This window comes from Microcebus murinus, chromosome 19 (genome assembly GCF_040939455.1).
Source record: "Microcebus murinus isolate Inina chromosome 19, M.murinus_Inina_mat1.0, whole genome shotgun sequence".
NCBI lineage: Eukaryota > Metazoa > Chordata > Mammalia > Primates > Cheirogaleidae > Microcebus > Microcebus murinus.
In genome coordinates, this window is record NC_134122.1 from 29,830,743 (window position 1) to 29,857,805 (window position 27,063).

General features: G+C 43.7%; 1 protein-coding gene across 11 annotated transcripts in view; it reads left to right on the forward strand.

Annotated features, from left to right (window-relative positions):
* Positions 1 to 27,063, forward strand: part of CUX1 (cut like homeobox 1) — a 362,228-nt gene that overhangs the window by 214,007 nt on the left and 121,158 nt on the right. For all 11 annotated transcript variants that reach the window (XM_012758889.3, XM_012758893.3, XM_012758897.3 and 8 more), the window contains exons 5-8: positions 10,166 to 10,303; positions 14,467 to 14,590; positions 18,249 to 18,325; positions 19,694 to 19,760. In XM_012758889.3, coding sequence (XP_012614343.1) covers positions 10,166 to 10,303; positions 14,467 to 14,590; positions 18,249 to 18,325; positions 19,694 to 19,760 — 406 coding nt within the window. The remainder of the gene's footprint in view (positions 1 to 10,165; positions 10,304 to 14,466; positions 14,591 to 18,248; positions 18,326 to 19,693; positions 19,761 to 27,063) is intronic.

Below are 27,063 nucleotides of genomic sequence, written 5' to 3' on the forward strand. Positions count from 1 at the left end.
TATTTCCTTGATCCATGTATTAAAATATCTACCCTTGTGCAGTATCGCACTGTCTTGATTACTATAGCTTTGTAGTCAGTCTTGAAATCGGTTCTTTATCTTTGGTCATCTTTCCATTTTGGCTCGTTGATCTTCTATATACATTTTAGATTCAGCGTGTCTGTTTTTACAAACAAGCCTTTCATGACTTTGTTCGGGATTCCACTGTATCTATCTGTAGATCAATTTTAGGAAAATTGAATTGTCAATTTATTCGTCCAGTCTAAACATGGTATATTTATTTAGGTCATCTTTAATATCTCTGAGCGATATTTTACAGTTTTAATATGTAAGTCTGGCATGTGTTATGTTCAATTTATCCCTAAGTAGGTCATGTTTTTGAATGCTGTATTAAAGAGTATTTAATTTTATTTTCCAATTTTTTTGTTGCTTTATATAGAAATATAACTAATTTTTATATAACAATATCATATCTGTGACCTTTTAATACTCACTTATATTTTCTATAACTTTTTTTTGTAGTTTCTCTATAATGTGCCCTTGAAGAGGATATGTACTTTATAGTTGTTGGATGGAATGTTCTATAAATGTCATTTATGTCAAGTTGGTTGATATTGCTGTTCAAGTTACCTATATTCATATTGATTTCCAATCTATAATGCTGTATATTTCTTTTCCTTGTTGTTTTTGTTTAGTTTTCATTAGCCAACATTGTACCTGTAGTACGGTGTTGAATAGAAGTGGAGAAAGCAGACGTCCTTGCATCAGCTCCAACATCAGGGAGAGCTTTCAAGCTTTCACAACACGATTAAGGATAATGTTAGCTGTAGATTCTTTTGTAGACACCCTTTGTAAGGTAGAAGTTCCCTTCTGTTCCTAGCTTGCTAAGAGTTTTTGTCATGAATGGGTATTGAATTTTGTCTGCTTTTCTCTCTGCCTCTATGGAGATGATCATATGATTTTTCTCCTTTATTCTCTTAAGATGCTTAAATAGTTTGATTTCCAAATGCGAAGCCAATCTTGCGTTGCTAGAATAAACCGTCCTTAGTTATGATGTGTTATAGTTTCTAAAATTTGTTGGATTCACTTTGCCAATGTTTTACTGAGGAATTTTGCCTTTAAATTCATGAGGAATATAGAATTGTAGGTTTTGGGTTTTCTCCTTTTAATGTCTTTACTGGGTTTTGATCATAAGGTAGTGCTGGTCTCATAAATGGATGGGAAGCCCTCCCTTTTTCTCTCTTTGCTGAAAGAGTTTGTGTGAGATTGCAGTTATTGCTTCCCAAAACTTCTCTAGTTCACCGCGATGCCATCTGGGCTTGGGATTTTCTTTGTTTCTAAGGTTTTTAATTACAAATCTAACTTCTTTGACAGATACAAACTATTAAGATTTTTAAATTTCTTCTTGAGTCAATTTTGTTAATTTGGAATTTTTTTAAAGGAATGATCCATTTCATCTAAATTATCAAATTTATTGGCGTATTATAGTTCAAAATATTTTGTTATCTTTTAAATATCTGTAGAACATGTAGTGATATCCTGTCTTTCATTTGCTGATCTTGGCACTTGTGAATTCAACTTTGTTTTTTGTTTTTTGATCAATCTAGCTAGAGGCTTATCAATTTTAATGCTTTTTCAAAAAAACAGGTTTTTTTGCATTGATTTCATCATTTTCCTTGTTTTCAATTTTGTTGCTTTCTGTTATTATTTGCTAATAATACTTATTACTTTGGGTTTAATTTGTTCTTTTTGGAGTTTTTTAAAGTGGAGTCTTAGGGCACTATCTTATTTCATTGTGGTCAGACAACATGCTTTGTTTGATTTCTGTTCTTTTAAACATATTGAGACTTGGTTTATGGTCCTGTATATGTTCTATGTTCATGAATGTCCCATGTACACTGGAAGAGAATCATACTCTGTAGCTGATGAGTGGAGTGTTCTATAAAAATCAGGTCAAATTGGTTCATAGTGTTCGAGTCTTTTGTATCCATAATGATTTTGTATTTAATTGTACTATTAATGTGAAAGAAATTTTGAAATCTTTAACTGTTCTTGTGGATTTTTCTTTTTCTCCTTTTATCACTTTTTGATGTATATATTTTGAAGCCTTGTTTGAGAGTTTATGTACCTTTAGCATTGTTACATCCTGTCAGTGATTTGATTCTTTTAAGTTTATACAATGATCTTTATTCCTGGCAATATTCCTTGAAGGTTTCTTTGTCTGACTTTAATATAGGCACTTAAGCTTTCTTTTGATTAGTGTTTTCATATTACATCTTTTTCTATTTTTTTACTGTTAACATATCTGTATCTTTATACTTAAGTTGCGTAGAATAGCTATGTCTTGCTTGTTTTATACAATCTGACAACTTGCCTCTTAAGTGGAATGTTAAATCATTTACATTTGATGGGATTATGGATGGAGTTGGGTTTAAGTCTATCATCTTACTATTTGTCGGTCTGCCATCTTATTGTTTCTATGTGTCTCACCTGTTTTTTGTTGTTGTTGTTGTAGTTTTACTACTTTCTTTGGATTCATTGTGTATATTTTATTTTGTTTAACCTTCCCAACTACCTTATTAGCTCTAACTCTCTATTAGTAGTTAGTTTATGGTGTAAGTATCTTTGACTTACCACACTATATTTTCAAATAATGTACCATTTCACATACGATACAAGAATCTTACAACATACTTTTATTTTCTCCCTCTTGTTCCTTGTGTATTGTTACTCATTTTACTTCTACCGATGTTATAACTCTGTGATACATTGTTACTATTTTGTTTTAAATAGTCAATTATGTTTTAAAGAAATTAAAAATGAAATATTAGCATTTTATTTTTACCCATCTATTTATTAATTCCATCTCCAGTGTTGTTTATTCCTTTGTATAGATCCAGGTTTCTACCTGACATAATTTTCTTTCAGTCCGTAGAATTTCCTTTAACATTTTTATAGTGTAGGTTAATGGCAGTGAATTCTGTAAGCTTTTGTTCATCTGGGAAGAAGAATCCTCTGCCTTGCCCTCATTTTTAAAGAAAACTTTTTGTTGAGTATAAAATTGTTGGTGGTTTTGGTTTTGATTTTCTTCTCTCAGGACTGACTGTTTCTGGCAAATCTCCAGTCATTTGTACCTTTCTTCTCCTCACATAATGAATCTTTTTTTAATCTACCTTTTATGACTTTAAGTTTTTGTTATCGCTTTCAGAAATTTGATTATGCTTATTTGGTGTTCCTTGTGTTTATCCTGCATGGAGTTTGTGTTTCCTAAATTTTTGTTATATAACTTTCACCAAATTTAGAAAATCTTGCCACTATTTCTTCAGATGCACCTCTTACCCCTTTCTGGGATGATTGGGTTGATTAATTTGATTGATTGATTCATTTTGTTAGGTTGATTAATTTTGTTTCATAGCTTACTGAGGTGTTAGTAACTTTTTCCCATTCTCTTTGCTCTGTACTTCTATTTGGACAATTTCTAATATTATATCTTTGAATTCACTGAACATTTTTCTTCTGCAATGTCTAAGCTATTGTTAAGCCAATCGAGTGAATTTTTTTCATTTTAGATGGCGTATTTAAGCTTCAAAATTCCATTTGATTCTTATATCATCTATTTCTCTCCTTAATATAGGTAGTCATAGTTTTCTTCACACCCTTTTGCCTGCTCATAATAGCTGTTTTAGTCTACTAAGTTCCACTGTGTCTTGTCATTTCTGGTTCTGTTTTTATTATTCCCCTGGTTATACTGTTTTTCATGTCTGGTAATTTTTGGTCAGATGTTGGACATCATGAATATTAACTAGATTTTGTTGTCTTATGAGTGTTGAAATTTATTTGAGCTGGAGTTTAAATTACTTGTAGATCAGCTTGATCCTTCTGAGGCTGTTTTTAGCTTTGGGGGTGGGGTGGGTGTGGACTTTATTCTAAAATTAAGAGCACCCTCCACTCTAGAGTGATCCTCCTCGTGTCTTTACTGAATGAATGTCCTTGCTCTTCAACAAGTCTCTCCTCTCTGGCTGGTTTTTAAATCGAAAGTCTCCCAAATATTAGACTCTGGGAGTTGTTCAGCTTAGACTTTCCTTGTAGTTCTTACCCATCCTTGTGGCATTTCACCCTAGCATGTGCACCTTAACTTTTGGCAACAGACTCTAGATCACCCCTCTGCAGATTTCTGTTTCTCTTTCTCTGTGTCCTTCCTTTCCAGTGCTCTGCCCTGCAAACTCCAGTTGCTGCAGCCTCCCTGTCTTCTCAACCCAAGAAGACCATCACACTCTGCTTGGGTTTCCCCTTCCGTGGGAGGCAGTCCAGAGAGTTCTTCCTGCTAGAAAGTCAGCGTGATCATAGGATTCATCTCATTTGCTTCCCTTCTTTCAGAGATCACAGTACTGCTCTTCCCGTTGTCCAATGTCTGTAAATAATTGTTCCATATTTTTTGCCTAGTTTTCTAGTTGTATGTGGCCAAAGGGCAAGCCCAATACCAGTAAACCGGTCATGGCCAGAAGCAAAGTTTCCAAGTTTTGTTACTTTTGATTCTTGGTTTTAATGGCTGTTATAAGTGGCTGGAAAAGATAACTCACAAAGATACATAGATTCAAACTGAAGAAGTGCGTTATTAGCCATACTTACAAAAATATGATTCATATTTTTGAAACCTGTATACAGGTTGAATATCCCTTATCCAAAATGCTTTGGACCAGAAGTGTTTTAGATTTTGGATTTTGAATTTTCGGATTAGATATACTCGACCTGTACTAATTATAAGATGGTGTTTGTGGAAATTTGGCTGGTAAATTTTCTTTTTTCCTTTATTTTTTTGCTAACTTGTCAGAAGATGTTGCTTTTTTTTTTTTATATTATTAACCAATGGTTTGAAACATCTTTTGGCAAATACTTAAGTAGGTTTGAGTTAGTAAATAATAAGAGGTAACATTTATTGACTCTGTGGCTAGCTAATTTTAGAAGTTAATCCTCATAACAACATCTTGTTATAGGCACAATTATTATGCCCAGTTTATAAATGAAGAAACTAAGGGTTCAAAGGAGTTCAGCGACTTGTCCAGTTTGCACAGCCAGCGAGTGGCCAGGCTGGGATTTGAATGCATGTAGTCTGGCCCACACCCTAAACCGTACGCTACACGCCCTCTTGTGTGATATGAGACATTGAGAATATGAGACATTGAGGCATTTTTGTAGAGGCTTTTTCTGTCTTTTCCCATAAGTATATATGATGACGGGAGCATTTCGATTTTCAGAACGCTGTCTCTATAGCATGACTTCCTTTCAAGAAGTAGTTTTACTCCTCGATAAGTATTGAAGTACCACATTTACTTCAGAGACAAGGAGTACGCGTTTATTTTTTCGATAACGTCCAGCAGGCAGCGTGTTTCTGATACGACAGCCACTTGCCATCGCGGTATGGACCAGCTAATTTGGATCACTTAGCTTTTTAAAAGAAAATTGTGCAGCTCATCTTTAAGCTTAAAACTCTTACATATTTTTGCCAAGAGAGAAAACCAACAAACCCTTCGGTGGCTTTAAGTACTGTGGTTTTCTTCTTGTGCCACAGGGGCTCCACTTGGAAGGGTCCTGTTCTTCCAATGGTTTCCTGGAAGGAATAGAATCGAATCTCAGCTCTGCGCTCGGCTCCTTTCAGGCATTCTATTTTCAGCTCTAGAATTCAGTTTGATTCTTATATTTCTCTCCTCATTTCATTACTATTTTTCTTTAAATCATCTCCCTGCTCCCGGCTCCTCCCCCTGCCCACTCTTCCCGTCCTCTCACTGTAGCTGCACCTGCCTTGGATGTGCCACGTTCACGCCCACCCCAGGATCTTTGCACTGGCTGCTGCCTTTGCCAAGAGTGAATCCTCACAGCATCCCCCCATCACTGTCTGGATCTCCCTCCCAGCTCACCTCCTAAGAGAGGCCCTTCCTGTCCACCTGTCTCCAGGACCCTTTCCACCACCTCCCTGTGACTGTCCCTTCTCCGTGCTGGCCAGTACAGATGCTCCTGGACTTACGATGGGGCTGTGTCCCAGTGAACCCATCATACATTGAAAATATCATAAATCCAAAATGCATTTAATATATAACTTGCTGAGCATCATAGCTTAGCCCAGCCTACCCTAAATGTGCTCATAACAATTACGTTAGGCTATTGTTGGGCACATTCATCTAACACCAAGCCTATTTTGTAATAAGTGTTTGATATCCACCATAATTTATTGGATACTGTACTGAAAGTGAAAAACAGAATGGTCCATGTGTACTCGAAGTATAGTTTCTACCGAATGTGTATCGCTTTCGCACCATTTTAAAGTCAAAAAAATCTTAAGTTGAACCTTGTTAAGTCGGGGACTGTCTATACCTGAAAATGTTTGGTTTTGTTTGGCTTTTCTTCTTGTCCGTCTCTCTCACATCACTAAAAGGTCAGGCCTTTGGGAGCAAAGATTGTGTCTTGTTCACCGTGTGTCCCTTCCGTACCTAGAACAGTCGGACGTCACAGAATGTGCACCTCAGCTGCTGGCATCACAGTGAAGTGTCCTTTTGGCCTGTGCCTCGTTCTCCCCACTCCTTGCTCTCTCACTCTCATGGACTGACACCGCCTCCTGGTCCCCACAGGTCTGAATTCTGTGTGTCCTTTAAAGGGACTACACAAGTGTCACCTCTTCTACAAAAAAAAAAAAAAAAAATTTGCTGTTCTTCCCAGTCTCTCCACCCAGGAGTGTCTTCCACGTATGTGATCTTGGGTCACTGACTTACGTGGCTTATCTGCTCTGTGAGACAGATCCCTGCAGACTTGGCCAAGTGCCCTTGCTGGTGCCTGGCCCAGGCCTTTCCCAGAGCAGGTAGTTGCTTTGGAAATACTTGTTAAATGAGTACTTGAAGAAGACAGTATAATTTAGTTGGCTGCTGGTTCAGGAAGCAGAAATCTTAATTAGAATTCTGCATACCCGGTTGCCTGGCCGGCTCCTTCCCCCACCCCCCTCCCCCCACCCCCGTCCCTGGGTGAGATGCCACCAGCACCCAGAACATGGCAGAGCTCCCTCTGGCCACTGACCATGTGATGGCCAGAATTAACGAGATGATGCTACATGCACAGGAAAAGGAGCTGGATAAATACAAATGGCAGTATTGTTATTGTTTTTTATAATTATTAGCATGTTCTTGGAGTCCCATGTTGCATAATGAGCTATATAATACCTCAAAGAGTGTTTTAGGAATTAACCATTAGATGATTGTAAAGCACTTTGCGAGTGTGTCATGCCGGGTGGGTGGACCTGGCAGGCACGTTGAATTGGAAGATGCTGGGAAGACCGGTTACCGGATTCTGTGAGTTCCTGTTTTACCTATGGGTGTGTTCTCTCGCCTCCCCCAGACAGTTCTCTAATTGAGCTGCTGAGATCGGAGGCTTCTGACATTCAGAATAAGACCTAACAATACTTGTGTGGGGTTTAAATGGCATTGGAAATCATTAACGAGACAAAAAGCTATGATTTCCCCAGATTAACATGCAGGTTGGGGTTTGGCCTGCCAAAATTCATTGTTTTGGTCTCTAGCCCAAACATGCTAGAGTCATTATATTGTCATGTGGTAATTAGCTGTTCCTTTAATACAAGTAATAAAAATTAAGCCTAAGAGGTACTTTAGCAATGCCTTTTACATATCCCAAAACAGTATTCAGATGCTACAGGCATTTAGTCATCCACTGTGCTGTAGTAAAGTTTGGAGTTTAATGCAGAGAGATGTTTGAACATTCAGTTCATCCTTTATTCTGTGACCAGTTTTGCTACTTAGGCATTAACCTTTAATAGTGTTAAATTAAATATACATGCCATAATGAATAATTATGAGATTGCCTGAATTTTCATTTACAATATAACACTCTGAAAATGTGCGTAAAGGTCTAGTTACTATTCACTTGATAATGTGCTTGTTATTTTTATATGTCACTGGCTTCCTTGCTGAATCGCTTGAAAGAAGCTAGTTTTTATTCGAAGCAGATACAGTGGGGTCCTGGCCTTTTAAAAAGAATGAACTGGAAACGTTATCAACAGAAATGTTAGGAATAGAGGGCAGTATGCTAGCTTAGTTCTTGAAAAATATACTTTGTACTGGCAGTTGTGCTGGGAAGCCTACATGAGTGACTGGTAATAGACTTTTATACAAGCGCAATGCCCCCTCCCCACCCCCCACTCTTTCCGTGACCTCTGTTCAGGTTCAGGTAGTAGTTCTGTGTGCAGGGCCCATGGACAGACTGTTCATTTGTTCATTTCCTGCAGGCCATTCGCCCAGCATGAGGCCATGGAAGTCAGGAAGGGTGCAGGTTGAGAAGGTACCCTGGGAAAATAGTTGACAAAAAAACCTGGAATGTTCCGAGGATTCCGTTTTTCGTGTTATCACTACTCCCGCTTGTAAAGAACCATCTCCACAAAATAGCTTTTGAAATCTAATTTAATGTAAATATTTTAGTGCTGATTAAAATAATAGTGAAAAGCTATAAATGAGAAAGCGATGCGGCCATAAACCGTACACGCACTCAGGGTAAATGCCTGGCAGCCAGGGCTCTGCGTGATGATGGACAGTGTTGGTGTTAAACCCCAGCGCACGGAGCCTGGGCTGCCGACTCCGCGCTCAGCAGAGCCCAGCGCCTGCCTTCTGTAAACTCTGAGCAGACGTTGGCATCCCAAGGAGTTCCTGGCTCCTGGCGGATGCGTTGACTGAGGCATGGTAGACCCGGCCCTCAATTCCAGGAACCAAGGGTGGTCTGAAAAATTAATGGCCCTGGCATTTGAAAACTAAGTGAGCTCTTGAATATATACCCTTGTTGATCCGCCGTGCCTGGTGTTTAGCATTCCGCAACAGGAGACTAAATCTCTGCAGCCGTCTCACAAGTGACGCTGGCGCCCATACCAGAAATATATTCAGTAATCTTCCTAAGCCCAGTGGGCTCGGGTATTCTTCGACTCTGACAGAGCCTGAGAATTCCAAAGAAAGTCACTCCATGGGCACCAGCAGGTGGATTATAATCGCCTCAGGGGCAGCAGAGGGAAACAGGAGATGGAACCAATGTGGAAGAACATGTAATGTCTCTCCATCTTGTGCTGAGTTAATGGCAAAAACCAAACCCTAAGAGTCAGTACTGTAAATTTCACATCTGCAATCTCTAGCTTGGGGTTAAAATCTGGATTTTTGTAAGTAATGTGCTATCTGATGGCAGATAGCACATCGACGTGGCCACAAGACTTCATGTGACTGGGCTGGATGCTGTTCAGTTCTTAGTACTGTGATCAGGAGCACGGTGGCCTCCTGGCTGGCTGCCCACAGCAGGGGTCACTCTGGGTCACCAGCTGTGCTTCTATCGGGTTCTGCAGCCTTCGGATCTTTAGCCACTAACCCCTGACTCTTCTGAACATCCTTCGTAGGTGAAGGGGGATAGTGATGAAAAGCGATCATCTCCTGGAATAGGGTGGCTTCTGCTTCCTCCGCTCCTCCGAGTGAACTTTCTAGTTGTAAAGAACTGTCACTTGGAGTTGACAGACTCCAAGACTCGTGCCCACTAACTAGCCTGGTGACCGCAGGCAAGTCACTCAGCTTCCCCGAGCTTCAGTTTCCCATGTCTCTTGTAGGAGAGATCGTTGTAGGGCTCAAAGGAGAAAGTGTCCATAAACGTGTCCTGTGAAGTCTGTGACACTCTCAGGGTACCAGCTGTTATTTCCAACTTCATACAGTCATTGGAAACTTTAAACTCACAGGCACTTCCATGGCCTGTCTGTCCTCCAGGCTCAGCTCTGGGCGTGTGGTTGATCTTCTGGAGCTCCTGCTGCTGCCTCGTGTATTTTTCTTTTTACCAGATAAAAGAATAAAAATCCAGAAAATGGTGCATGAGGCCAGAGTGCTTGGCAAATACTAGTGAGCCCCATGGCTATTGCCACCCCATTTTTCACCCATAAAGGACTCTAGAGTGAGTCCTTCCTTTTGCAAAGCAGCAGAGAAACCCCCTCCAGCAAGGGGGCTCCGGGCAAGGCCACAGGGGACTTGAGTCTGCCCCAGGGAGCCTGCAGAGCTGACTTTCCCGGAGACCTGAGTTGCACCCGTGTGCCCCCACGGAGAGGGCGCTTTTGGGTGCAGAGTGGGGTGACATGTCTTCTCCTGTCGTGCAGATCCGGTGCCGGCTTTGGATCTCGGGCAGCAGCTCCAGCTCAAAGTGCAGCGCCTGCACGATATTGAAACAGAGAACCAGAAACTTAGGGAAACTCTCGAAGAATACAACAAGGAATTTGCCGAAGTGAAAAATCAAGGTTGGTGGAAAATGCCTTCTTTCCCTTTTCTTTCTTGCTTTTTTTGTTTAAATTGCCTTCCCCGGACTGTTGGGACTAGCTCTAATTGTACACTGCGTGTCATACGGTCAGGGTGGGGCAGGCGTCTGAATCATTAAAGAGGGATAATGACAAAGCTTAGCTATTTACAAGAAAAACTTTTCCTCTGCACAATAACTGCGTATGATTTTATTGCCTTCTGACGGGACTGATCGGGATTTTTTGAAAATGCTTCCTGTGTCATCATGTGATAGGATCTGCCTTTCAAAAGACTGATGGGTTGCCTGCAGGCGACACCTGTCAGAGAGCGAGCTCATGATCAAAGAGGCACACACAGTAAGTCATTTAATAGTCGCTGCCAATACATTAAGGCTTCAGACCCATCCTTGAAGGCTGCATACTTAAGCACTGCTGTTTCCTTGTCATCGTGGCCTACTCATTACAAATTTAATGAACGAAAACAACCTCTTGGTGTGGCTGCCCCGCCTTCAACAAGACAGAAAGGGCAAAGGTTGCTTGGCTTTTCCTGTTGGGGAAGAACAAAGAAATCCCTCCTTGTACCTAAAATCCAGAGGTATTCGGAGCCTTGTGGCTTCCTGGTCTTGAAGAAAAATCACAGCCCCATCAGATAACAGCCACACGTTTTTCAGCCAACCCCGAGTAATGGTTTGGCCTGTCTGGTTTTGTTTTGGGATGGGACGTGGGCGAGGAAGGACAGAGGAAGGAGAGGCGGCTCACTTGCTCTCAGTGGCCTTCTAATGAATGTACTTGGAGTGCTCTGTGAAGAGTTAATGGATGGAGGTTTTTAAAAGGATCCTTTGACTTTAAGAACATTGGAGACAGACTCAGGAGGAGGGATCGTTGGTGGAAAGGATCCAGAGACTGAGATGGTGTGGGAAGAGCTGGGAGGTAACAGCTGGGACTACGAGGGCAGCGGTCTCCAGGGCCCTCCCTCGGGGTTTCTGAGCACATCTCCCCACAGGCATTGGGGTGCTCAAGCCCCTGGGCCAGCAGGGCCTCCTTGCAGGAATTGGGGGAGCCAGAACCAGTCCAGACCCCACCTGGATCTGGCTCTACAGAGGAGTGGTGAGCTTTGGGACCAGAAGGGACAGCTAGGTACCGCTAGAAAGTAAACCGCTGAGCTGGGATCCCTCCGAGAATCCCCCAGCACTCGGGGGACAGGTCACCTTTCATGTGCATACTGGGTTTTCGCAGGAGTGCTGCCCAAAACCAGTGTCTGGCTGTTTTTCCTTCAGTGACCTCTGGCATCTAATTTGGCAGATCCACTCTGGTTTTTTAGTTTGCTTCTGTTTTATTGGAGGACGTGCAAGTGGGAGCCCAGAGGGCTGTGCTGATTTCTGCTCCCTTTGTCCCCTGTTGCCAGTTGCTCTGCTGGGGCCAGGGGTTCGCACGTGGGTGACCAGGAGCCAGACTGAGCTCAGGACATTCTCCCTCCTGAGACCTCATCTGATGCGCTTTTTCTTTTCTTTTTTCTTTTCTTTTTTTTTTTAGATAGGCCCTCTCTCTGTCACCCAGGCTGGAGTGCAGTGGCAAGATCATAGCTTACCACAGCTTCCAACTCCTGGGCTCAAGCCATCTTCCCACCTCAGCCTCCCAAGTAGCTGGGACTACAGACATGCCGCCACGCCCGGCTTATTTTCCTATTGTTTGTAGAGATGGGGTCTCGCTCTTGCTAGGTCTGGTCTTGAACTCCTGACCTCAAGCTATCCTCCTGCCTCAGTCTCCCAAAGTGCTAGGATTGTAGTCATGAGCCACCATGCCTGGCCTAATGGGCTTTTAAAAATAAGATATATAATCCAAGACTTAAGAAAGGCTATGGAGGCAGACAGACAGACCTGGTTTGGGTCCCTTCATTGCCACTACCTAGCTGTGTGACATTGAACCACTCATCTCACTTTGTTAAAAGCCTCTTTTTCTTGGGTCAGTTCTCATTCTTGCCACATATGGCTGTTGTAGAGAGTACGTGTTCAAAGCATTTAGCACTCATTGAGTATCAGCTATTTATTGAGCATTGTTGGTTTTGTGAGAAATTCCTCCCCCTTTATTTATTGATAACAAATTTTCCCAACCTCCAGAAAAATGCCATTTTCCTCCCCTCTTCCAGCGTAGAATGATCATAGTGTGGAAGGGTGAGGGGTGCACATCACTTGTTTTAATCATCACACGGTTAAAACATCAGCACAGAAAGGGAACCTCTGCATCACATACTATAATTCCCCCACCCCCATTCAAGATGTGTGAACCAAGGCCCCGGGCACAGCTAATTAGTGCCGAGCGCGTTGGTGCCCCTCCTGGCATGCCAGCCAGGCGTAGCCTGGACACAGCTGAGGGCCAGCGGCTCCAGGACGAGCTGGCCTCTGGCTTAGGCTGGGCCAGTCAGTGAGCAGCCCACCCAGGGTGGGGGTGGCAGAGAGCCCCCCACCCCAGGCACAGAGCAGAAGCACATGGCAGTGCCCCAATAGATGTGTCCTCCTGCAGAGCCCCATTGGAAGGAGCCCTGGGGTCCAGGTGCTGGACAGATGTTTCCAAACCGTCATCAAAGGCAAAAATGCCGTATGTTTACACAGTCGCATAGACCATTGACTTAGAAGAGCGATGCCTCTTTTTCAGAGTTGACCCATGTGGTGTCGATCTTGAAAGTGTCCTACTCTTGCCTAACTCTGGCCCTGTTAGTGTGGCCTGACAGTAATGTGTCACCAACCACTGTGCTCACAAAGCGTTCCTTCCGTGCCCAAAACAGGCATACCAAAAGGCATGAAGAAGCATCATTCTTCTTTCAAATCCTCAGACAGGGTCCGTTTTTGAGTTCCATCTCTCTCTCTAAGGAGAGCTTACTGGGTTCCCCCAATGAAAAGGGCCAATTTTCTTGTCTTAACAAAAGAGCCTTTAGCTTGTATCCACTGGGTCATGTGGCTGTTAATTGCCTCTTTGCTGTGTGCTCCTGCCCTGGCCAGCATGTGTCTCTGTAGCCCAGGGAGCAGGAGTGGCCATGAGTGACACACCTGGCAGGCAGCCTTGTCCCATGAGCTGGAGCCCCATTGCTACAAGCCCTGTCTGGGCCTCCTCCACCCTGTCTGGGCCTTGGCTCCTTCATTCATTCATGCTATAACCCTTTCCTGAGCACCCACCTGTGCCAGGTACCGGGAAAAGACACTCAGCCTCGCCTTTTTAGAGGTGGATCTGTAAGCAGCAGGTGACACTCCCCAGGAGCAGCACTCCCCTTGGGGCTGGAGCCACAGTGCTCCTCCAGGGCTGAACTGGCTCACAGAGCAATGTAGGGGTGTCTATAGGAGGGTGCAGATGGAGCAGACCTGCCCTAGAGCCACCTGCAGACTTGAGTGAGGACCCTGCTCTATTCGTCATGTCCACTTTGATGTTCCCAGTTTGGGTAATCAAGGTGAAGGCCATAAACGTGCAGTTGATACAGGGAGCCACTCTCGAGAGCCGTCTGGCCTGGGCTTTCCAGGCATGGCCCTGCCTCTTGAGTCACCCTTTGCTGTGCAGCCCTGGGCAGGGCTCGATCACTGCCCGTGACCACCTGGCTGGAGGGCGCTCCAGGGTGGGGATCCCCTCCAGCTGAGGACATGTGAGCTTTATCCACTTAGCACCCTGTTTTTCTTGTCGCTTGTGAACCAGCAGAGCTGTGGCCCTGGGCCAGGGACTCTGTAGACTGACCGGACTCCACCAAGACAGCTTCTTACAAAGCGTGCACACCATTATGAACTATTTTCTTTATAAGAAAGTACTTAAACCTACACTAAAACTTTATTAATCTTCCCTCAGTAGAGGACTAATTTAAGACTCATCAATAAGATGATATTATATTTTGCTATTGATTTCCTTCCTCCTTTTTTTTTTTTTAAGTTGTGCTAGAAAAACCATAGCTCTTCTTCCCAGCAAAATCCATTGATCCTCTTCAACATAAACGTTTAAAGTTCAATTTAACATTTAGGGAGTAAAAGGTCTCCGAAGGGACTCGTAACCATTGATTTTGCGTCAGAGTTGAAGAGCTAAAGTTTAAAACACACCGATCCTACCAGGTTACAAGAGCCTTGTATATATAGCTGCATGGCATTGTGCTTTTCTGATTATAGGTTTCTTTTTTTTTTTTTTCCTTTCTGCAGAGGTTACGATAAAAGCACTTAAAGAAAAAATCCGAGAATATGAACAGACTCTGAAGAACCAAGCTGAAACTATCGCTCTGGAGAAAGAACAAAAGTTACAGAATGACTTTGCAGAAAAGGAGAGGTGAGCACGTGCCCAGGTCAGCATGGGCCGACCTGGCGTTTTACCTCTGAGCTTCACGTTACAAGACGTTTTGAAAAAAAAACAGACCTATGAAATAAGCCCAAGTTGTAACTAACATTTCCGAGGGCCCTGGGCAAAATGTTGTCTGAAAAACGAAGGCGTCCCCTTTATTCTACATTTGTGAGGTTTCCTTGAATATGTGTAAGTCTTTACCTATCAGTAGACGGTGGCAAGTAGCCAGCAGGCCTGCAGATGTCTGTTAGAGCCCTGTGAGTCCCGAGGTGAGCAAGGTGGGGGCTGGGCACTGTGGCTCATGCGTATAATCCCAGAACTTTGGGAGGCCAAGAGTTCAAAACCAGCCTGGGCAACATACTGAGACCTTATCTCTACAAAAAATTTAAAAATTCGCTGGGTATGGTGGCTCACACCTATAGTCTCAGCTACTCAGGAGGTTGAGGTGGGAGGATCACTTGAGCCCAGGAGTTTGAGGTTGCTGTGAGCTATGATCAGGCCACTGCATTCCAGTCTGAGCAACAGAGCGAGACCCTGTCTCTTAAAAAAAACCATTCTAATGGCTTACTCCATCTAAAACTTTTCCCACAAATAATGAGTCGATTTTTCCCCTAGTGTGATGTGTTCATGAAAGTTAGATTTCTTATTTAAAAAAAAAACCACCAGTAAGTACTATTGAGTTTAGCAATCCCAACTGTCTACATCGGACTTTTAAAAACTCTTGGGTTAAATTAAGAAATTAAATTTTAACCCTAGCATGAAGAAATGTGCGTATCCATTAACAAGAGTCACAAAATGCATGTTACAAGGAAGGGGCCAGGTTGGATCCTGGGTGACGTGGGGTTTTGTTGCATTGTTTCCTGTTGACTTCACGTGCTGCCACTTGGACTTCTCTAAGGCAGCTCCGTAAAGATCTTGCCTCTGGGGAGTACTGTTAAGCTGGCTTCATTTAAAAAGAAGGAAACTGCCACCTGCCACCCACCCAGTGCCCCCTGTGCATCAGAACTGTGCCAGGCACTCTCAGTGCCCCCTCTCACGGAGTGTCCCCAGTGATGAGCATCGTAGGACACCTGGTTTCACAGAGGGAGAAACTAGGCCACCGAGGAGGTGCCTGCTCCAGCTTTTGTGGCTAACCAGGGCCAGAGGCAGGACTGTGCGACTCCAGACCAGGGCCACCCCACCTCTACAGCCCTTGCCTCCTTCTCTGCTCAGACGAGGCCTCCTGACATCCTCACTGTTGGAGCAAAGCCATCCCTTGAGGCCAGTCCCGACTCTGCATCCCACCCTGCTAGGAGGACATGGCAGGGCACAGCCTCCAGGAAAGGAATGTGCAGCGCAGAGTCAGGGCTCTGCAGGATGGACAGGGCCTGGCCCCAGCTGATGGGAAACCAGCCCTACGTAAGTGCCTCTTGGGGAAGCACTTTATGACCAAAGCAGTTTCTCACCACATTATTAATAATGGGAGAAAAATGCAAACAATCTAAATGTCCTACCAGTGAGAAATGGGTTAGTAAAAGACGAGCCATTCCTAACCAGGACGTCATGCAGCCATTAAAATAATAGTTATGTAGAATTCACAGTAACATGAGAAATGTATCTAGCATGATACAAAATTATACACAGTGTGATTACGTCTTCCTACAGCAAGCTCATGCATTACAAAAGTGTGGAAATAAACTCATATGGGAATTGAATATTATTAAGTTGATTTTTCAAATTAAGTAAAAGGATTAATTATAGTCAAAGATAGGAGTAATTATTAGGGGGATGAAGCTAGAACTTCACCTCATTCTTTATACCAAAAAATTGAGATGGATCTTGAATTTAAATATTAATAATTAAATCACAACATACTGGAAGAAAACTTGGGCACATGTTTTGTTTTTAATAATTTTGGAGTACAGAAATCTTTCTAAGTATACAAGAAAAGTTATGTAAATATGACTGCCTAAAATTTAAAACAGATTTTTAAAAACAAATAACAAATAAAGTTTTTAAAGCATCAGCAAACTGGGAAGAAATATTTGCCCCACGTAAGGCAGAGAGCTAATTCTCTTTATATACAAAGAACTCTTACAAATTAATAAGAAAAAAAGCAACTCTACAAAAATGGGCAAAGGAGATAAACAGATATTTCATACAAAGAGAAATGCTTAGCTTTACTCAGCAATAAAAAATTACATTTTATTTTATCCTGTGTTGGCAGAGCATATGAAAACACTCTCATGTGTTATTGGCAGGAATTTAAATTGTTCAGTTTTTTTTGCTGGGAAATTTCTCAATATCTATCAAAAGAAAAAAAAACTGCATGTATCCTTTGACCATTGTAACTCCTCCGTTAGAATTTTATCCAATAGATTCACTCTCAAAATTATGCAACAATATCTACATAATGATCACTAAGGAAATGTTTAATAGAAAGAAACCATAAACAATCTAAGTGTCCATAGAGGCTTGATTAAGTTAATTATTTAATAAGAATAAGGGAGAACTATGTTTGCTGAAGTAGGACATTTCCAAAATATGGAGATAATTGAAAACGCAAGCTGCAGAATGCAGTGTGTGTTCTGATCTCTTGTATTAAAAAAAAAGGAGGGGCAGGGAGTTTCTATTTCACTGCAGAGCATTGCGTATTAGTTTATATCACACTGTAGTGTGTTACATATTAGGTTATATTTCCCTATAGTATGCTACATGCTAGTTCACGTTACAGTAGAGTATGTTACATATCACATTGTATTTTCGTACATACGGAAACATTTTAGAAAGATACAAAAGAACAGTGAGGAGCAGAAATGGAGCAAAAGAAGAGAAAGAACATTATACTTTCCATAAACTTATAATATTCATTGTTTTTATTTTTTTAACTCCTAGCATATATTAGTTTTATAATTGAAGTACATGAAAATATTAGCAATGTTTTACAATAGGTGATGGGAATTTGGGTGATTTTTTTTTTCAGCTGTGTCCTTTCTACTTTTATGTATTCCCAGGTTTATTATTATGAGAACATGTGTTATATTCATATGATGTAAAAATAATAAACTTATTTTTAGAGAGTTTCTGCAGATTAGAAGGAAGGAATGCTATTTATTGACCAGGGAATTCATGTAGAGACCATGGGAGTATAAATACGTGGAATGCAGTTTAGGGCGTTCAGAATGTCCCCATTAGGTACGGCGATGGCATTTGCATTCCATTATAGCAGAGATGGAACAGCTGCCCCATCTAGTTAGCGCAGCCTTTATTCGAGCAGATTCCTTAGTCGTGTCAGCAGAATGTAAATGGATCATTCTTCTTGGGCTAACTTCAGAAGACAATGAGGGCGTGATGATGTTGTTTTTTTTTTTTTTTTTAATATCTGGCATTTCAAGAACAAGTTACATTTAGGATAACCGTCTATGCCAATTACCACACGACAAGTCCTGCAGGATGTGCACTTCCCAGGGTGTGACACACGGTTACAGACTTAGGGTGCAGAGGCTTCAGGGCCCTCGGCACACGTGGCCTTGGGGGGACGACCCTCGGGGCGCCTGCTGCCCGCTCAGCCTCGAGGGGATTAAGGGTGAGCGTGGCACAAAGGCACACAGGACATTTAAGCTGGTAAATAGGGTGACCGATTTGGCTTCATCCTCTTCCTTTTCAGAAAGCTGCAAGAGACACAGATGTCCACCACGTCAAAGCTGGAGGAAGCGGAACATAAAGTTCAAACTCTGCAAACAGGTTTGACATTCTTCTTCCTAGTCTGTTTGATGCAGGGAAGGCTGGAAGGGGGGACAGTTTGGTCAATCCCTTGTCCCGCCCGGTCCCCTCTGATGCCTGTCACCCCGGAGGGGCCCGTGGGAGCTCAAGCGAGCCCACGCTCACGAATTCCACAGGGAGCCCGCGCTGCCGCGCCTCATTACTCACCGACACCGAGTTGCTAATGCACCAGTGGGAGGATCTGAATTCCATTTTCATCCCTTCCACACGCCATCCTCTCTTCCTGCTCTTTCTCCAACAAACACGTCTAAATCACCAAACTGTCAAGGACTGACATTTCATTTTGGAACAATAATAGAAAAAAAAAAGAAAAAACCTTATTTCTACCCTAAGTGAAGTTAAGGAGAACAGTAATTGCAGACCTTTAAATTTAAAAGATACCAAAAAAGGTTATGCTCAAGTTTTTATAGTTTCTTTAAACGTCTTTTCTTTTTTCTTTTTGTCTCTTCTGGTTTTCTGAAAGCGAGGCAGCACTGTGTATTTCATTTAAATGTGGAAAGAGCATCAGAAGACGTCATAATCCAAGGTCAAACACAAAGGATACAGTGGGAGAAAACACAACAGATTTAACAGGCAAATGAATAATATCCAACAAACATAAAGACCGCCTACGAATCCATAAAAATAGAGAAACACCAGTAGAACAGTGAGCAAAAGATATGAACAGGGAATTTGCAGAGAAAAGGCAAATGGCAAACACACGGATGAAAAAATGCTAACAATTCTTCACATAAGGGAGATGCAGATTAAATCAATGCAGTGTTTTGCCTGATCAGACTTAATCGGCCCAATTTTTTAACTTCACAATGTCCAGTGTTGGGGAGGGTGTAGGGAATAGTCACACCCGTGGTAGGGATGGGAATGGGTGTCCAGATGTCAAGTTTGAATGTCTGAGCTCTTCACCCAGCAACATCCTTCCTCTGTCCCCTGATGGGAGCGCCAAGGGTCATTACTACTGCCCGTGTCCTGTGGCCAGGCCACGCTGCCAAGGGTGAAGGGCCAGTCTCCTCAAAGAGTCGCATCATCCCAAGAACCAAGGGGAGAAAAAAATGTGTGTGTGTGTGTATACAATTATGTATGTAAATATTTTTAAATAATATATTTTACAACCTGAAATCTACACACTAAACTATTAACTGTGATTGTCTAAAGAGATGCTTGGGATTGGATGAGGCAGATGTGGAAGGGGGTTTCCTGTTCCATTCATTGTACTTTTGTCATCTCTGCCTCTATTGAAATTAGAATATGTTACTTGTATATGTTCCCCTTTTTAATTTAATTTAAATCATTAGTGTCTTACATCGTGGTTTTATTTCCTCTGCCTTTCAGCCCTGGAAAAAACTCGAACAGAATTATTTGACCTGAAAACCAAATACGATGAAGAAACTACTGCAAAGTAAGTCTTTGCCGGGGGGCTCCCGCCACCTGCATGCGTTTGCTCAGGTCTCCCCTGATTCTGCCAGTCCAGAGATTGGCTGTGCAAAGCAGGGCAGGGTTTAGAAGGCGCTCGAGCTCTGTTCAGCCACAGGGACATGGTGTCATTCCCATGGGTTACTTGCATCAGTTCACTGCAAGTTCTGGCTGTGCATAGTCCTTCCAGGTGAAACTTCTTTCGTTCGTTATCTTGCAGCCCAGTCAACTCTGTGCCTTTTTCTAAGAAAGTTCAGGGTACAGTCAGCTTATAAAAGATGTGACACATGGGGCTATTTTTTTGTGGAGCTTGGTCTGGGCAAATCACATCACCTTTTACCTGAGCCAGAGGTAAGGGCTAAGTTCTTTACTTCTCCCAGGAAGGCCTGCATCAAAATAAGCATGTTCCCACGCAGGTGTATTGGTTCACATCCCACCTACTGGGCATACCTGTGCAGACACACACACGTTTGGGCAATCAGAGTCACTGGAGACTTACTTCATACCTGGCCCTTGTCAGAAGGAAATCAGAGGGACCCCTACAAGTATCCTCCTTACCAGCCCACCCGCTATGCAGAACACCAGGAAGGAAGAAGTAAGGTTGATGGAAATCATGAAAAGACAAAGCAGCAACAGAGAGTGACCTTAGTCATGGCCTGCTCTGCTAAAGTCCAGGCAGGCAATACCAGGCTAGAGCTTGAGCCACTTTTTCCTGTTCTGGAAGGTTCTTCCCATGTTGCACAGAAACCCGTGTGCACCCAGCAGCTGTATCTCGCAGGTTGTCCTATCCCAGTACTAAAGGCCCCCCGCTGTGCTGGTGGGATGCCTCGGAGGGCCCCGGTGAGAAGAGGGTGCCTCTGCCCAGGCTCTGTCCTGTGGGGTGCTGGTGCTCAGTGTCCCTCTTCCCTGTCACACTTGCCCTTGGGCTTTGAGGCTAATGGGTCCCCTCTTTCAGGACACTTGTGGGGGTGGGCTCTTGGCCCTTTGCTCTGGGTGGTTGTGGCCCAAGACCTAGAGATCTGTGCTGCCTGGTGGTCAGAACCAACACTGACATGAGCATGAAACTTAGGCACAAAGACTGAAATATCACTGCCAGATGGTTCACCCTCTTCTCTCGGGTGCTGAACTGTGACTTTATGAGTGTAGAATGAGCTAGCTCTAAGGTGTGGTCATCAGGAACATTTCACTTTGAAAAGCAGTGGCTCTGGTATTAACTCCTTCCATTCTGGGGGCGTTGCTGTCTGAGAACAATGCCGTGGTCTGAAAATGGGATGGCAGATGTGCAGCCCCACAGCCTAAGAGTCCCTCCGAGATGTGCCCACAGCAGCCACACCAGCTGCCAGGATGCAGCCTCGGTCCCCTTGCCACACCTCAGCATTCGTGTCTATGTCCCCTTTGCTGCCAGCATGTCATCTTTGTCTTTCGAATATTTCTGCTTGGACTTAATTCTATTAGGTAGATTGTTTTTATCAGCAAATCTGATATTTAAAAATTATTCTATTTCCCTGGGCATGGGGGCATATGCCTATAGTCCCAGCTACTCAGGAGGCTGAGGCAGGAGGATCATTTGAGCCCAGGAGTTTGAGGCAGTGAGCTACGATCACATCACTGCACTCCAGCCTGGGCCACAAGCCAGACGCCATCTCTTAAAAAAAAAAAATTAATATTTCAATCTGGTACGTAACGTGCAATATTTGTTGTAAATCACTTTATTCTCCATTCTGTAGCATTTCTTTTCTAGACTAGTTTGATCGGTAGACGATATGCTAATGCCGTGGTCCATTTGCTACCGTCCACATCGTTTTCCTGGCTGACATAATTCCTAGTGACTTTGGTGGTGTGGTATATTTGATCACTTCACTGGTTTTCATTAATTTACTTTATTTCTATTAAACTTCATCTCTTTCGTAAGGCGTAGATATATCTTATGAGTCCATAATGCGTATCTATAATTAAGCAAAGTTTGTTTTATTGTGCATTTTTTTTAAAAGTTTTGTGGTAACGAGTGTTGGCAATGCAGAGGAAAGGGAGCTCTTGTCTGTTGTTGATGGGAATGTAAATTAATACATCCATCAGGGAAAATGGTATGGAGGTTCCTCAAAAACCTACAAATTGAACTACCATAGGATCCAGTAGTCCCACTGCTGGCTGTATATCTGAAGGAATCGAAATCGGTACGTTGAAGGTGTATCTGCACTTCCATGTTCATCGCAGCCAGGTCGGGGAACCAACTGCTGCAGTGGCCGAACAGATAAAGGAAACATGGTACACACAATAGATACTAGTCAGCTTTCGAAAATAAGGAAATCCTGTCATTTGCGACACCGTGGATAAACCTAGAGGGTGTTATGTGAAGTGAAATAAGCCAGGCACAGAAAGACAAGCAACTGTGTGATCTCACTCATATAAAATCTAAAAAAATCAGACTTCCCGAAGCAGAGAGTAGAGCAGTGGTTCCCAGAGGCTGGGGTCAGGGAGAGGGAATGGGGAGATGTTGGTCAAAGGGTACAGAGTTTCAAATAGGAGGAATAAGTTTTGAGGTCTGTTGTACAGCAGGGTGACTATAATCAATACAATGTATATTTCAAAATAACCAAGAGTAAATTTCAAATGTCTCACCTTAAAACAATGATAGGTAAGTGAAGTTACATATATGTTAACTGGATTGATTTAATCATTCCATATTGTGTGTCTATGTGTGTGTGTGTGTGTGTGTATAAATATCACATATCCTATAAATGTATACAATTATAATTTATTGATTTAATATTTTTTCAAAATCAAAAAACTTTTGCATCCAGCCTCCAAAGCCCCACTAAACTAGTGTTTTTCAAATTGTGAGTCACAGTTACGAAATCAATTTAGTGAGTTGGTAATAAAATAGAATAGAATACAAGCTGATAGAACAGAAAATGCCATGGCATGCGGCTCACACCAAAGCTAATTACTTTTTTGTGATACTTTTTAAATTATGGATAAAATCTAAAAAATAGAAGCACAGTGACTGGGTTGCAGTGTGAAAAGTAGTGTTCCTCCAGTTCTGCATTTCGTTTTGAAAACCGCTGCTCAGAGAGTGTCATAAAAGCTCAACTTCCAGGAGCCAGTGTCTGCTGTCACTCTCTCAAATAACCACACTAGAGAGGTTCCATTAGCCATAGACGTCTACCTGCTTAGGGAAAAGAAACTTCCAGATAACAGACTGTTTAGCAATGGCAGCCAAGTTTGCCACTTGTCACACGATGGCTGGTCACTGGTCCATTGTTTAGATTCATAACTTCTTGTTTCCTTACTGGGCCTCTATAAGGAAAATGTGTATCTGTTCTCTCGGTTTGCTGTAGGGGTTGAGGTCGAGGAGGCATCAGAGAACAGTTCTTAGGGGTAGAGGGGGGGACAGGGTTGTGGAGGGACTGAAGTTTTCCTCCACTCACCGAGGTTTTGTCTTCTCTAGGGAGGGAATGTAGCGACTTGGTTAGCAATGGGGACACACCCTCTCCTGGCCTGGCTAGTGCTGGTGAATGATTCACTTTTCTCAACCGGAGCCGGCAGCTGACAGCTCAGCCACCTGTTGTTGGGCCCCTGCTCCGTGGGAGGGCGTCACTGCTGCCTCTGGAGATGGGGGAGGGGCTTTGGTCTCCAGGATTCTTCCTGTTGCTGTTTAGAGACCCACTGACTCCTGGGTATTACTCCTTAGCAGTCACCTCTGTCCCTTTACAGGTAAGAATGTTAGATCTTGGGATGGTCACCTGATTGAGCAAAGTCACCCAGGAAATACCAGAGGCTGGTCCTCTTGAGCTCTGGACCACTCACGTGACGCTCACCCCTGGCGTCACACAAGTGTTGGTTGGTGTGGCTCAGTGAGAAACATTTCTAGGCTAGTAGTTCCCACCATATCAGCGTATTTAAAGGCCAAAATGGTTTTCCCTTTAAAATCCAAATACATGAAATTGTCATATTACTTGCTCAGTTTCATCAAACTACAATAAGTGGAAAATAGAATCAAAACGTTTGAGAGATCAATTGTTCTATCGTGTAAAAATGCCTTCCCCCGGGACTGTTGTCCCCTCACTGCTGACAGGCCTGGGCTCTCTCTGGCGCACACCGTCCCATGCTTGTAGTGAGCAACAGTCTCGTCGCTGTAGTGGGAGCACCGCCAGGGCGTGGTGCTCCTGGAGAGAAGCCTCACTCCCGCGAATGACGGGCACAGCCCACTCATTGATTCAACACGTGTTCGTAAAGGCTGCCTCTGTGCCCTGCCCCGTGCTGGGCTCTGCAAACCCAGAGCCTTTCGTGGCTCTGTGCAGAGACTGGCCGTTGCAATCCTGAGTGCCCATTGCCATGATCAAGGACACAGCCCTGCGCCATCCGCTAGTCGGGCAGGGTCTCCGCAGGAGGCAGGTAACACACTCCCGCTGGGAGGATTGGAAGAGAGTTCAACATTGGGCCTGTTTGCTGGGGTGCAGGCAGGGAGCAGCGAAGCCACCAAGGGTAGCACTGTCCAGAGTCTGTACTCTCAGGGTTACTCCCATGCCCGGGTTTGGACAGGCAACAGGAAGGAGGGATAGCTGGACTCCAGAAGGTGGGGGCCCCCTCAAGGGCAGCTGTGACCTTTGGGAGGGGAGAGGGGTCCAGGGAAGCACCAGGAACCCCCCCACCTGACCTGCTTCCTGCTCCCACCAGCCTTGAAGGGGTGGGGGCAGCGGGGGGGTGGAAGGTCCCCAGCACAGCGGGAGCGAAGGGACATAAGCGACAAGGAAGCCTCCTTAAAGAGGATGACATAGAATTTGAGATTGAATTTGAGTTAAGTCAAGGTTTGCAGGAAGTTTGGGAAAATGCCAGGTCAGGTGAGGTGGGTATTTTGGGGGCCTGCCAGAAGTTCCAAACAGAATACCTATAGGGGCAGGATGGCGTGTGGGGTGGGCGTTTCCCACGTTGTCGGAAACGGCCCAGATGCTGCCAGAGGGCGGCCAAGGGCAGAATGCTGTCAGTGGTTCCCAGAATGAGGAATCCACGAAAAACTCGGAGTAAGAGCCTAAGATGCTTAGACCTTGACTACTTTCTTTCAACGTTGGTGGCAGTTGCCTCGGGCCTAGAGCTCCCATTCAGAGCTCCCCCTCCATATTCCTGTCCCCTTTTATTTTCCAGGAAAGGTTTGTCACTTTACCTTCTGCTGCAGGTCCAACCTACATATGTTTTATTAGACCAGACATGTTTTCACTAATACATATGACTATTACTCCCTTGGGGACAAATCTTTTCACAAATGGTCTTATAATATTTCAAAAACAGTTTCTTTTCTCTCTCTCTCTCTCTTTTTTTTGAGACAGAGTCTCGCTTTGTTGCCCAGGCTAGAGTGAGTGCATGGCATCAGCCTAGCTCACAGCAACCTCAAACTCCTGACTCAAGCAATCCTACTGCCTCAGCCTCCCTAGCTGGGACTACAGGCATGTGCCACCATGGCCGGCTAATTTTTTATATATATATTAGTTGGCCAATTAACTTCTTTCTATCTTCTTAGTAGAGACAGGGTCTCACTCTTGCTCAGGCTGGTTTCGAACTCCTGACCTCGAGCAATCCGCCCACCTCGGCCTCCCAGAGTGCTAGGATTACAGGCGTGAGCCTCCGCGCCCGGCCTCTTTTCTCTCTTTGAAAGGAGGGATTCTTACACTTTGTCGATGGGCAGCATAGACAGGGGACTAGGAGGCGTAGTGCACTTTGGAAACTGACTAGTCTACACTGCTCGCTCATTGTGTGACCTCAGCCAAGCTATAACCTCTACACTTTCCTTTTCTCACCTGTGCAATGGGCATGATAAAATGGGCATGATAATCATCGAGTCCCTGCGTGGACGTGAAGAACAGTGAGATGCACGTGTACAGCACCTAGCACGGTGACAGTCCAAGACGCTGTCAACAGACAGAAGCCGTTCCCAGCAGGCCACAGCAAGGCTCAGTGTTGAAATTCACAGCCTTGGAAAAGATTGACCTCAGTGGCATCACCTCCCCATGGGATTTGAGGGTGTACGTTGCCTGTCCATTTCGGGGAGATGGCACTGGGTGACATCCCTCACCCCTGTGTTGGGAAGCAGCCTGCAGGTTGCAGGCACCAGGGCCGCTCTGAGGCTCCGGTTCATTGTGTGCACTCGTTGCTGTGCGTCAGCTGGGACAGCGCGGGCTCACTGTGACGGGGATGGCAGCAGTAAAGTTTCCATGTGTAGGCTTGAAGCAAAATGTAATTAGCCTTTATGTGCAGAACAAGGGCCCATTGATGAATACAGCTGGTCTTTGTTTTGTCCTGTCCTTGGGAGTGGGAGGTAAAAGTGTTCTTCTTCATGTTTATTAATGCAGGATTCCTTAGACAAATGGCAAGCACAGTTTAATATTTGTTGGAACATGGGGGTTTTGCCAAAACAGTTGTTGTGTAATAGGATTGCAAGGTTTCAGATTATAGCCGTTTCTGGGTTAAATAAATGAATTATTTCTGCTCTTTTTTTTTAACAGTTAAAACTGTATCTCCTTCTCTAATGTCACCGTGTGTAACAGATCTTCCCACCTCTCTTAGCGAGTAGAGATTGAGTACCCTAATTGAGTTTATATTGGAGAGTCTAGCAAAGCAGCGTGGTATGGATTTTAACTTATAAAATGGTTCCCTGCAATGGCCTTGGAGGTGGCCAGAGGGACCCCCTTGAGCTCACACTGTCCCTCGTTCCTGTGCCTGTCTTCACTTGTGCTTGGGTTTTGGTTGCTGCTGTGCACTTCGGCAGGAATGTCGTCCTCCCAGCCAATGACTGGTGTTCTGGGCAAAAGTGCAGAAATTCCCACTTTTGCTGAAGTCTGCGGCCACCCTTTGCTCTGTCCCCCAAATCCGGGGTGGAAAAGGAGTTCCATTTGTAACACATGTGGTCAGCCTCTTGCATTCCTCCTAACACGTGGGCTGAGGCTCTGAGCCTTCATGAAAGAAAATATTGAATTGCACTGAAATACTACATATTTTATAACTCATGTTAGTCTTAGGAGAATTTGCACCTCCCAAACCTTTCCTGCCAATAAAATTCATAGTTCTTAAGGTTATTCACATTGTATCCCCTGCCTATATGCTTTTTTCAAAGAACAACATCATATATACACATGCTTACACAGTCACATTATAAAAGAGACATTTATGAGGAACGTCACTTGGGTTGATTTTAGAGTATTTTCTTTATATTGTGCATTTGACCAGCATCTCATCACAACGTGCAACATGCGCCAAGAAAAGCAGAAAACTTTCCCTTCGCTGCTTCAGCTTAAGGC